We start from the raw sequence: 12862 nt of genomic DNA, 5'->3' as shown, positions 1-12862 counted from the left end.
GGTCCTGCAGACAAAACACTCATTCACATAAAATAAAATAACATAAATCTTTAACATTTAAGTACAGTTTTAAATAATAATGATGAAAACTAAACATCAGGCACCATTTCAAAGGATGATTTCCATAAACGCTCAGAAGAACCTACAATAGCATGTTACCTCAGGTATGACACCATTCTAGAATGTGCCCTAGTACAAATGATGTCCTTTGACAGTTTGAGATTTGTCTCTCAAATATATAGGAGAGAGTGAAAGGCTGTAAGGAATTCTACCCATCTGGGCGAGCCTGTTGGAAGTCAAAGTGATAGGCAGCCGAACCTGCCATTTAAAGGTGTTGGAGCAATGGGTACCACGTAGGAGTTCCCAACACTGATCTCTAGACCTTTCTCTTGGTGTTTTAGAAAATTTCCACACTAAAGTATTTTAATATTAAGAAGCCAACGATTGCCTTGTGCAGGTCAAGAGTAATCCTGTCTTGGAAGGCTTAAGCAGCTGAAACATGAAAAACCATCTCTCAGAAATACCATCAAGATAACTTCTGGGTTAATTAAGAAGCTGGAATGGCTGAGCCTCAGTTCCTTTGGATGCTAGATCCTATGTTCTGCTGGGAGATTGGAAAGCTTAATTGGAACGAGCATGCATGGACTTGGGGTAGTTCCAGGGCCAGGACATACGGAGCGAGCGTGGTCTAGTTGCTCCCTAATGCTAACCACGTGTCAGGAAGCCAGGCACTGATTTGAAGTTTTGTCTAAACACTTAATGATCACTTTCATAATTATTTCACCAGACTTACTTTTGACCCTTTCTTCTTTCTTGCTTCTGCCACAGAAAGCTTACTTAAGCTTCAAATAGGTATCTATAGACACTGTATTTGCAGATACTGGGCATACTCCCTTAATCTTAGCCTCATTGAAAGTACCTTTGAAATACAGTCTGTTTCCCAGAAAGCACTGCGTGCAACCGAATCAGACACAATGCCCTAATTACACCTCTGCTCTCTGTTATCAGATGACACCTCTCATCAGCCAAGCCTGTGAACGTCTCCTGGCTCACTTAAAACCCTATGCAACATCCAGAGACACATTCGACATCCAGAGGTAAGGCTGCTCCATTACAGGTGAGAAGTCACAGCCCTGAGTGGCTGATTCTTGTGACTGTACATAATTGCTGGACAGTTACCTTGGGAGTAGCAAACTGGAAACGCCGGATGCTCCCAACAGCGCGGACGGACTGACTAACGAGAAGAAACCCACTTAAACCATGACACAAAGCAACCAGGGTTGCTGCTGAGGAAAGTCAAATGCACAGTGCTTAGTTCCTGAATAGACCGTCCTCTGACCTCTGTGAACACAATGGGCAAGACATGCCGTAGCGGAAAAGACTCCGGGCAAAGTCCCTAAACTTTCCTATCCAGAAAACCGGTGAGGTCACATGTGGTGGTGCATGCCTTTAGTCCCAGTACTTGGGGAGCAGGGGCAGACAGATCTCTGGTAGCCTGGTCTACAGAGTAAGTTCCAGACTAGAGCTGCATAGTGAGACCCCATTTAAAAAACAAACAAACAAACAAAACAGTGAGTCACAAGGCTGGGGGCTACAGTTCAGGTGGTAGAATGTTTGGTCGGTGGATACAAAGCCCCGAATTAATCCCCAACACCGCATGAAACCTGGTATGTTACTATATACCTGTAGCTATGTATCCTGGATACAGGGGAACTCAAGGCCTGCCTGGGATACCTGCAACCCTGTCTGGAAAAATTTAAAAGTTACCAAAAAAAAATTAATATAACTAAGGCATATGGTCTGAGCAGCTCAGGAAATGAAGGCAAGAAGATCACAAGTTCAAGGCCTGCCTGGGCTAGATTTCGGTGGCAGGCAGGAGGGTGGTGTTAAGTATATACAGCTGGCAATTCAAGTGACTGACTTATCTCCTAGCAACCATTAGACGCTTTGCACTAAATCATGGCTGGCAGAAGACTAGGACCATAATGGCTGCAGATCAGCCACAGCTGACTTAGAGTTATCACTGCTAATAAAATCACGGCATAGTCAACACCAACCATCCCGTGGTGCCCGACTGCTGAGCGCTGCTTGTCCACACTCTCAGATTGTGCAGAAAGTAGGGGAAGATAAGGTGGCCTCCTCAGCTAGTGAAGCAAAGCAAATAACTCCTCAGTCCCTGGAATCATTAAACATGAGGGTCTGGCGGAATCACATCCAGTAGGCATGCGTAGTTTTTGCTTCGATGGGGAAATCTGTGATCAATTGTAAAAGCAGTCAGAATTTTAGAGCAATCAAGCCATGGCATTTATTCTCCACTGACAAGCTAGTGGCTGCAGAACTCACGCGAAAGAGGAAGTCAATGTGTCTGTGTCCATGCAATTATAGAAGAATATTAATAACCCAGCTATTAGCCTCCTTAAAACGACCTTATGATGGCAGTGCCTGTCAGAAAACAAAAAGATGGCTGAAAAGCTGACCCAGCGATTAAGAGCGTGGGCTGCTCTTCCAGAGGTCCTGAGTTCAATTCCCAGGAACCACACAGTACACAGTAATAATAAAGAAGTACATAATGTTTCATGAAAGAATAATGCTAGTTTGGGAGGGGCAGACTTCCAATCCTCAGGTTAAATTTCCTGTGGCTGTTGGGAGACTCGTTTACTTTTGTTTGTTTGAAAAGGGCAATGTGTGTTTTCAGTAATAAGCAGATGCTGGAAGCTTGCCCCCAAAGTTTGTCTGCTATCCACTCAAGTGCTTTTGTCTGCTTTCTTTGTTACACTTTCCAAAAATGCAAGGTCATGGAAATTCCCAGCAACCGTAAAGGCAGGGGCTAGCCAGGGTTACATGCGGGGGGGGGGGGGGTTGAGGACAAAACAAAACAAAAAGTCTTCCAAATCATTAGAAGGGAAAGGGGAGGGAAATTAATAAAATGAACTAAGTTCGTTCATCAATGCCAATTTGACAGCTGTCAATTAATCATTAGATTCTGGGCAGAGAAGGGCTGTGCATGCCTGGGAGCTGAAGCCCCTAAACTTTGGGGCTCCTGTTTCCCTCCTCACAGGGAGCCCCCCCAAAGGTATGCACCTGGGTGCTCAACTCTGTTCTAAGGCCTGAGTCTGTGATGGCACACCCTCCCGCTCTCTCCCATGGCTCCTCTGTAAGGCTGGCTTCCGCTCATACTCTGCCGTTGCTGCTCATCCGGGAAGCTTTCCCTTTCACTACCTGACTCGGACCCACTGGAGTCCCTCAGTGGTTGGTGCCAAGTCCAGCCACAAGGACCAGGAGGGGTGCACTGTGGGAAGGTCAATACGGTATCTTTCAAATTCCAGTGTTTCTCCCTCCACAGGTGTTACTGCTGTTACACCACAAACGTGGTGGCCAGTGTGGCCTTTGGCACCCAAGTGGACTCCCAGAACTCTCCAGAAGATCCCTTTGTGCAACACTGTCGGGGTTTCTTTGCCTTCCGTATCCCCAGGCCCCTCCTGGCTTTAATCTGTAAGTGCTTCCCCTACCCAGGGTGGTGAGACCAGACCACCACCCATGGGCAGCTTGTGGGCCGAGTCCCTTCCAGTAGGAAAAGTCCCTTGGGAGTGGGGGGTGTCTCTGAGAGCTGACCTGCAAAGACTTCGTCTTCCTGAAGCCACCATATTCTCTTATCACAATCCAGGCTGACTTATCGCCAACACCGGTAACCATGACCTCTGTCACACCGGGAAACCGGTGCGTAGAAAGGGCAAAGTCAAGACTAGAACCCAGTCTCTCATTTCCTAGGGCATTTTTTCCGTTTTTGTTCCCTCACTCAAAATCCTCTCCTGAGGACTTGTCTACCAGAAGCCAGTGACTCCTAAACTAGAACCACACAACGGGTCACTGGTCCATTGATTTTTATAAGGGGGCCTTTGCCTTCTGGCCAGTTCTGGTATCTTCCTGCTTTTATGGAAACACAGGAGTGTGAGTGAGCCTTCAGTTGTCAGCCACTCTGCCACACTGGCATAGTCTAGACACTCCTGGGCCCGCCGAATGTATTTCTTCCTCCTCCCTCACCTCTTGCTCCTCTCCCTCATCTCTCTTCGTTTCCTCCTCTCCTCTCCCTTTTTGGGGACAGGGTCCTGTTGGTCCAGCCTGTCTGGTCCCCGGTGGACATTCTCTTGCCTAACCCTCCTGTGTACCGGAATTACAGACCACTCACCGGTTTCTCGTCTCATTTCTGAGCCCGTTTCTGTGGGAAGCCTTGTTACCTCCATCACCAGCACCCCGAAACTGTAGGCATCTGTGGGGAGTCAGTCGGCATTTTTCTTTGTGGCCGGGAGGTCTGCTGGGGCTTAGGCTCCCCCGTCCCATGCATCAGCCATTCTGTCCCATGAGGCACGGGGTTTCATTAGCAAGCCCCCCCCCCTTGTACTTCTAAACAGACTGAGGCTTGTGAGCATGGAGATCTACCCTCTTCAGCCTGACTCAACACAGAGGGCTGTGTGCAGCCTCCTTGGCAGGCTGAGAGTCTGAGTGTCACATGCCTCACCCTGGGCCCAGAACCTCTTAGTGAGATTCGATTAAGTGTCCTAAGGGCCGAGGCTGCATGCTGTAAGGCATGGAGGTGGTGGTGTATCCACAGTGGATGGAGCCAACATCCTTGTCAACAGCTGCAGCAGCATGTCTTAGGGACAGTTCAGGTAACACTGTGGGGACATTTATTCCAGAGAAAGACAAATACAAATGGCCAGAAAGTTAATGAAGTAAATGTACGTCTTTGAGAAGCTTGTCACGCTGTCCCGATGAACTGCAAAGACCACCCCTGTCTGAGATTGGAGACAGGGATTTCTAAGTGTGAGATTGGGTTTGTACGGCCAGGTACACATGAGGACTCACTTTAGTGCACAGGCGTATAAAGAGAGCTTACTGTGTACGGGGAACGGGATAGAGAGCAGAGCTCAAGTCAGATCGAACCCCGCTATGAGAAACGCTGAGTCTGGAGGGAAGATGGACTCCCGAGTGCCTCTGATTCCGGACCGGCACTTGCTTCCTAGTAACGGGAGTCTAATAGCCCTGGTTCATTATCACTCCCTCTTCAATGCCACTTTCGTTTTTCTCTTTCAAGTATCGTTTCCATCCATAATGGTCCCATTGGCCCGGATTCTGCCCAATAAGAACCGAGATGAACTGAATGGCTTTTTTAACAAACTCATTAGGAATGTGATTGCCTTACGGGACCAGCAAGCAGCAGAAGAGGTAACTATTTTAATAGGATGCAGCTTGGAAACAGGATGGAACCAAATTTGCCATCTCTCTCCTTTCCCCACCCTCCCAACCCCTCACATCGCATGGGTCTGTCCTTTACAAGTCTCCCATTCTGAGCTTCCCGGGGCCAATGGAAAGCAATAGGAAGGAGGGAAGGGCAGGAGGGAGAAATTCCCATCAATGTGCCTGCTCCTGATGGGACCTGTAGAATGAATGGCAGCCCCTGAACTGCCTCACACCACCTAGATATGACCCCAAGCACAGGTTACAGCAGACCCCCAACCCCCAAATTTTCTAAGTAAGTGTCTCATGCAATTTTCATGAGCACACTCTTTCTGCTGAAAAACAGCAAGATGGGGATTCATAGCATGAATAGCATAAATATTAGCAAGAAGTTTGGGCAACTGTCAATCAATCCCACACACTCTCTCAACACCGAGATTCTTGCTAGAAAATTTGTGGTTGAGGCCCCTGCTCTGCTTTGCATAGTGCCCTGTTTCCTCTTTTCCTGATGGGCTTACACTCTGCTTGGCACATAGTATAGAAAAGTAAATATTGGTTGAACTTGACTCTAAGTAGATGGCATTTTCCATATGAGGAATCATCTTCCAGCATCAGGAGATACTCCTGCCCATGTTAAAGCTGTCCATTAATGGTCTCATTGCATTAAAGACAGTTACTAAATTGGAAAAAAGTGGACTAAAGGGGCATTCTCTTAACTGCCTTGAGCAAGTTGAAGCTTTAAAAGGGTTTTCTCAAAGACAGTGGCTCAGAGGGATTCATGAGGCCTGATGGTTAAGGCATTGGCCTAGAATGAAATCCGAGTCAATTAGTAGCTTGATGCACTTAGCAGCCTTGGGCAGCAGCCTGTCCTACTCAGCTATGCACCCTGGGGACTGTGTAGCAACTTTCTCTGCATAGGGAAGGTGTAGGGAAGTATATACAAGCTCTCAACCCCTTGGCCCACACTACCATTAGCTCCACTTGAATGCCCTTGGAGGTGGGGAAAATGGACCAACTGGTATACCTGGCCCCACTCTGAAGTAGACAGAAAAGATAGGACAATTTCATTCAAATATATGTTTCTGGGCCATCCCCATTGCTGCAAAGGGCTGTCCTGTGAGACCTTACATACACACACACACACACACACACACACACACACACACACACACGCTCCTGAAACCCACTAGCTGTAGAACCAGGCTGAAAATTCAAAAACCGTTGCACTGAGTGACTAAGAGGTGAGAGGTTATTAAAGAGCCAATTACTGGGATTGCCTCAAGCTTTTCCTTTTATAAACTTTACAGCTATTTGTTTCAAACAATGAGTTGATCTGAGAAAAACCTCCCAACCACAAATCCAGGGCTGCCCGTGTCAAGTCAGAGCTATATGGTTACTAAGAAAACTCACTTAGAACCCATCTGAACTCTGTATACATTCCATCAAACAGATGTGTGTTTGCACAGTAAAAATGCCGCACAGATGTTAAAAGGTAAATATTTTTCTAAGCTCTAGCCGATGGGCGGATTAGACACCGACATCTATCAGGGCATGTATTTTTCTTGGATACAACCATAAGCCAGCCCTGTTTCCATCCTAAACGGGCAGTGTCCACATGACCTCCAAGACGCCCTGTGAATGAAAGGATCCCATCTGCACTAATGTTCCTCTCTGGCTCATGAGCCCAAGAGAGAGGCCCCTTCCCCTGGCCTCATTAGCTGGCAGTTAAGACAGATTTCTGCAAGACTTCCCCAGCCCTTTTAGCAGTCTGGAAAGAATGCCAGCCACCATGCTGCTTCTGGGAAAATACATGGTGTGGCTATGGCTGTCAATCATCCCCACTGCACCCGAGAAAAGCTACAATCAAGCCTCAGGGACTAAACTGTCCCATGAGGCCTAAGGGTACACTCTGCTTCTCCAGTAAAATCCAGGTACCCTGGGAGCCTCAAGTGTCACGTTCCCCTGTGTCATCTTATCCTGCCCGCCTGTGACATTTCAGCAATGGCACCACAACCGCCACCCAGGTGCTGGCCAGTAACAGAAAGTTTGGACAGCAAAGTGAGCAGGGTCAGGGGCCAGTGAGGAAGCACCGGGTTAGCCGCATTCTCTGCACGGGCTGCTCCTTGGCCCGATGTCTGTAACCTTTAGTGGTAAGCCCTGCCAGCCTCCCAGCAGACATCTTTGATCGTCACTACCTGTTCATCAGTAAAGGCTTCCTGCTCCAAAGGGCAGCTGAACCGTTGAAACCAAACCCAATGCACCGTCCCCGAGGGCATCTGTCGCTTCGCATTCTGATTTGTAGAAGACGCTATTTCGTGTTTAATATGCGCTCAGTACAACACTTGGCACAGGTAGGGGGAAAGGGGAGGGTCTCACCCTGGGGTTGCTTTTCATCTCACAGAGCAGAAAAAGTACCCACACATGCAATGCCAACAAACTTAAAAGATGGAATTACATGCTGATGTGTGGGGCATAGATTATTCATGCGACGGAAACTCGGAAGCCAATGGATTGAGAAAATGCCACAACTAGGAAAGCACTTTGAAATTATAATATCTTCCTGTCGGAGGTTCTGATACTCTCCTCTTGCTGTTTTAATCCCATAAACTTCAGAAAAGAGCAACATCCCTCTTGTCGTTCATCACATTAAAGGACATTTCAAAGAAGGGATGTGCTTGGTGAATGCCAAAGCGGTGGGTAAACACTCCTGCAGTTAGAATTAGTGGTAGTCAAAATGTAAAGGATATGCAAATTGCTGATAAGGAAGATAGGGGAAATGATAAGAAGGCTTTAACCACTCAAAGGAGATTGAGGATTATGGGAGAGAAGAAAGGGACTCTGTAGGAAGCAGGCTGCCAAGCCGGGCTTTGAAGACAAGCCAGCTCTCTGACCCATGCCCCCGTCCCATCCTGCTGGTTACTGTGTGAGAAAACTTACAGCCACCCACTGTGTCCTTGCATGGTAAACAGTAGATATGTGCCCTGACTTAATCTATCAGGTGTTTTCTCATTGGAAATTCAGCCAATAGTACAAACGTGTAGAAAGTGCTAATCAGAACTAAAGGCCTTGGATTTCCCACCTCCTCCTGCTCTCGGGAACTGCTGAATACAGATGTGGCCAATGTTTACTTCACATGGAGAATGCATAGTTCTCCAGATTGTTTTTAAAGAACGAGATCCCACTGTATCTACTGCTCTATAAAACTTGCTTTATTTTAAGCACGTTTTTGGGGGGGTCAGGTTGGAATGAGCCCGGATGGAATGGCCTCATCTAGAATAAACAAAGGGAATATGGTACATACACAAAACAGAATGCTAGTTGGCCTTACAAAAGAATGGGATCTGCTGGGTTTCAGCTACATGGATAGAAGCTGGAGGACATGATGTTAAGTGCAATAAGCCAGGAACAGAAGGCTAGTTGGGTATGCGGGAGCCGACAACCTGATCTCAGAAATAGAAAATGATTGTCACTGGAGGCTGCAGAGGATGAGCGAAAGGGGGGGGGGAAGGAGGTGACTGGGTCCCCAAACCCTGATGACTATTTTCTGATGTTCATTCACAGCTAGGTGTGACTGTCCTGTAAACAACTACAAAAGGAGAGTTAAAGCCATACACAATGCACACAGGGTAGATGAGGAAAGACTCTGCTCTTGCCATCCCACATGGCATGTATTAAATTGTCCCACCGTTGCTCCGTAAGTCTCACCGGAGCGTGGGTCTGCCCCTCACTGCCGTCTGGAGGGTCATTCGGGCTCTCGCCACCTCAGACAACCCAATGACAAGAACCTGCTCCTAGTGAGCTGTTCAGAAGCTCCACCCAGGAGTCTCCTCCCTTGTCCTCTGTGGCTCTAAGGTGCCTCTTCCTCTCTTGTCCTCAGAGGCGGAGAGACTTCTTGCAGATGGTGCTGGATGCCCGGCACTCCACAAGCGCTGTGGGTGTGGAAGACTTTGATGTGGTCACAGAAGCCCTGTCTTCTGCCGAGCGGGAGCGCACAGTGAACCCTCCCCAAAGAGGCCACCCTGCACCCATGTCTACGCCTTTAACCATGGATGAAATTGTGGGCCAGGCCTTCCTCTTCCTCATTGCTGGCCATGAGATCATCACTAACACACTCTCCTTCATCACGTACCTGCTGGCCACCCACCCTGACTGCCAGGAGAGGCTTCTGAAAGAGGTGGACCTCTTCATGGAGAAACACGTGAGTACAGCGGGATTCAGGCGTCCGTGCGCATCTGCATAGCGCTGGATTCGGTGAGCCTTCTGCTTAATAACTTATTAAAACCACATTCTAAGTTTCTGAGATAAAACAAGGCCACACCAGCCTCGCCATCTCTCTGAGCTAGCAAGTAAAGCGGGTATGCAGAGAGAATGGGAAGAGACGGTGAGATTGGTTCTGGGGGGCTGCAGAGGCCCGGGAGGGAGTGGGGCACCAAAGGGCAGCCACAGGGAAGGAGTCTGGTGATGGCATGCTCTGCCTAGGGGCAGCCTCCCCGAGGGAGACAGGAGAGGGAAGTCAGCGGGGAGCTGTGTCCAGTGCCAGACTCAGCAGGAAGGAGAGGGCCCAAGAGGGGGCAGAACGGGCTGGGAGCCCCAAGCACAGACGGAGTCTGGGGATTCCTTGGAGACGAGACCCCTCTGTAATAGATAGCAGCAGCCTTCTAAGGGTGTTGATCTGGTTTCTCTTGTGGACCAGGTTGGTCTCGAACTCACAGAGATCCGCCTGCCTGTGCCTCTCGAGTGCTGGATTAAAGGCATGCGCCACCGCCTCCCGGCTACTGGGCGGCTTTCTCTCCGGGTGCTTTTCTTGGGGGTGCTGCTGTGTGCATGGCCTTGAAGCACTTTAAAAGTCTGTACTTTTAGTAAGAAAATCCCCACAATGGAATCTTGTCCCGTGCATTCTGATGTCATTCGCCAACCATTTTGGAATGTCGGGAAAGTACTTGCTAGAAAAGCCTACTTCTTTGTCCTATGTCCCACTGGGGAGCAGAGGCAAAGTTAGTCTTTCCCTCCAAGTTGCTTTATAAACATCTGAACCCTGGGTAACTGCTAATCGCCCCAGTGTTTAAGCCCGTGTGAGCCTATGTTGATGATATGACAACGGCCGAGCCGGGCCTCCCCAGCACCCTACTTACATACACACACTGATCTTCTGACCCTGAATGCAAGAGTTTGTATGTCTCCTTATCACTGACCCACTCAGTCAAAATAAGTTTGAATCTCGATTCCGCCAGCTGTCATGTTAGTGTCTCGTCCAGCGTGTGCCGTGTGAGACTTGCTAACCACATCTCCCGTTCCATCCAAGTCGTTGATTAAAATGTTGAGCAGGACAGGGCTTGCTCCGACTGGCACTGATCCGTTAATCAATAGTCTTTGGGCGCGGAGTCTCGACAAGCCATGACGCCAGACAGCCCTACCCCTGTCTCTCTGTGTGTTTGTGCGTTGTACTAGTTATTTAATGCCTGGTTCCAGTTGAGGAGCAGGGGAGAAGGGTCAAACACGATCCGGTACATCACAGCGTGTCTTAGGACATCTTTAGTGCCGGGCAACAAATGTCTGAGTCAAACTGATTTTAGCAAAAACAAACATCTGTGTTTATAGGAACAAAACCTTGCTCACTTTGGGAGTGAATGAGAGAGACTTCAGGACAATATTTAGTGAAGCCTTAGGTCTTAGTTTCTCTAACCTTAGCTTTCGGCTGTTTCCTCTTGCTGGCCCAATGTTCAGCCACACTGTCCTTAGGAAGCCACAGGAAGCCTGCCAAGGGCGCCTGGGACCACAGGTCCCTCACTCCTCACCAGCAAACACGATCTATGACTGAAAATCCCCAATGACAGTCACAAAGGTCACTCTGATCAGAATGCCGAAGTCACCCACGGCCAAATCATTGCGGTCAGGTTGTGGTCAGGGCATAGGGGCACCAACATGCCTAAGCAAACTGCCTCTAGCCCCAAGAGCAATTGTGCTGAAGTCCCGTGGCTGAGGACTAGGGAGGAAGGGGGCAGAGAGAAGGTCAGCCCTTAGTCTCAAGCCACATTAAATGAAGACAGGGTTTCTCTGTGTAGCTTTGTAGACCAGGCTGGCCTTGAACCCCCAGAGGTCCACAAGCCTCTGCCTCTCCCCCTACCCCCACCCCCCCAGTGCTGGGATTAAAGGCGTGCACCACCACCGCCTGCCGGGGGACTGTGCTTTTGATCAAGGCTCCCACAGCCACTGATGCAGTTCATTCTGAGAACTGACAATACAGCGTTAGACATTTGGGATCTACAATCATCTCCCAAAGGGGGTAAAAATGCTCCTCTCCCCATGCAAGTCCTGAGGGTCATTTTCTTCCTATGGGTAATACTTAGGGACATCTTTGACAAATGGGAATGCCTCCAGGCTGCCTTCCATTTTTTAACACTGCTTTGCGTGGCCTCGCTCATGGTACCCACTCAATCAATGCATGCAGGTTTCTTTTTCTTTCCTTTCCTTCCTTTCTTCTCTTCTTTATTTATTTACTTTTACTGTACTCAGAACTCTGTTAATATGGGCCATCTGTCAGGACATGAAAATGCAGATTAGCTGTTCACACATTAAGTATTTTCCTGAAAATATTCCCGAAAATGTGCGTGTAAAGTGTGGTTTGTTATAACTTTCCTGCTGGTTCCCATTCAACAAATACTTCCTGAGTGCCAGTTAACGCCAGTTTCTGTGGCTGCATACTTGCCCTACGTACAGGGTGCTCTGGCCCAGCTCTAGAGGGCAGGGCCCTTTCAGTGACCTGTCATTCAAGTGTCTGGATCCCGGCTCTTGATCCTTGTCCCTACACCTTATCTCCTGCCGTAATGCCCTTTGGGGATGGGGTGGGAGTCACTCTCCTCATCTACAATAAAAAAAACCGGTGTCATTACCGTTGCTGCGGGCAATGGTAGAAAATGTCACCCAATAGGCAGTTCTAGAAGGCTCAGCTGGTTAAGCCACCTCCAGCCAAGCTTCATGAACTGGTTCAAACCTCATCCACCAACCTGTGCTACAGAATGAGAAAAACGGCTCTCATTACCACCTGAGAACCACACTCTAGCGGAGGTGCGCGCGCACACACACACACACACACACACACACACACACACACACACACACAAAATATAAACGACAACAACAAAACCAGGTAGACTCCAGGGCCCAGCGAACTCCAGGGGCTGGCTCCCGTCAGTCAGGGCTGCCTGTGCCCAGCTGCTCTGTCTGTGTCTTGGTTTCAGGGGACACACCCGTCACTCTCGGTCTCCCCCTTTGCTTCCATACACCCTGTCACCTGGAGTTTGAACAGCGTGAATTAAGTGAGGTACATGAGAGGGCCTTGTGTTTTCTCCCGTTATTACTTTAAATGCACTCCAGATTTCCTCGGGTGTGTCCTGTGTGTGCGTTCATGTGTGTATATGTCTCCACATACATGTGGAGACACAGATTGGCATTGGTGGTCTCCCTCCACCGCTCCCCAGCTTATTCACTGAGGCTGCGTTTCTCAGTTGAACCGGGAGTTTCCACATGGCTGGTCTGTCTAGCCAGTTTGCTCTGAGGATTCCCCATCTCCACCGTCTGAATGCTGGCATACCCACTCAGAACGTCATGGGTTCTGGGATCTGGGCTT

General features: G+C 48.7%; 1 protein-coding gene across 2 annotated transcripts in view; it reads left to right on the top strand.

The window, feature by feature from the left end:
• Tbxas1 (thromboxane A synthase 1) overlaps positions 1-12862 on the top strand; it is a 166927-nt gene that overhangs the window by 102894 nt on the left and 51171 nt on the right. For both annotated transcript variants that reach the window (XM_051174681.1, XM_051174680.1), the window contains exons 6-9: positions 1009-1097; positions 3344-3492; positions 5093-5223; positions 9113-9433. In XM_051174681.1, coding sequence (XP_051030638.1) covers positions 1009-1097; positions 3344-3492; positions 5093-5223; positions 9113-9433 — 690 coding nt within the window. The remainder of the gene's footprint in view (positions 1-1008; positions 1098-3343; positions 3493-5092; positions 5224-9112; positions 9434-12862) is intronic.

The sequence above is a fragment of the Phodopus roborovskii genome, unplaced genomic scaffold (genome assembly GCF_943737965.1).
Source record: "Phodopus roborovskii unplaced genomic scaffold, PHOROB, whole genome shotgun sequence".
Taxonomy (NCBI): Eukaryota; Metazoa; Chordata; class Mammalia; order Rodentia; family Cricetidae; genus Phodopus; species Phodopus roborovskii.
The sequence above is the reverse complement of the archived record's forward strand: the minus strand, read 5'-3'. Positions and strand labels throughout refer to the sequence as shown.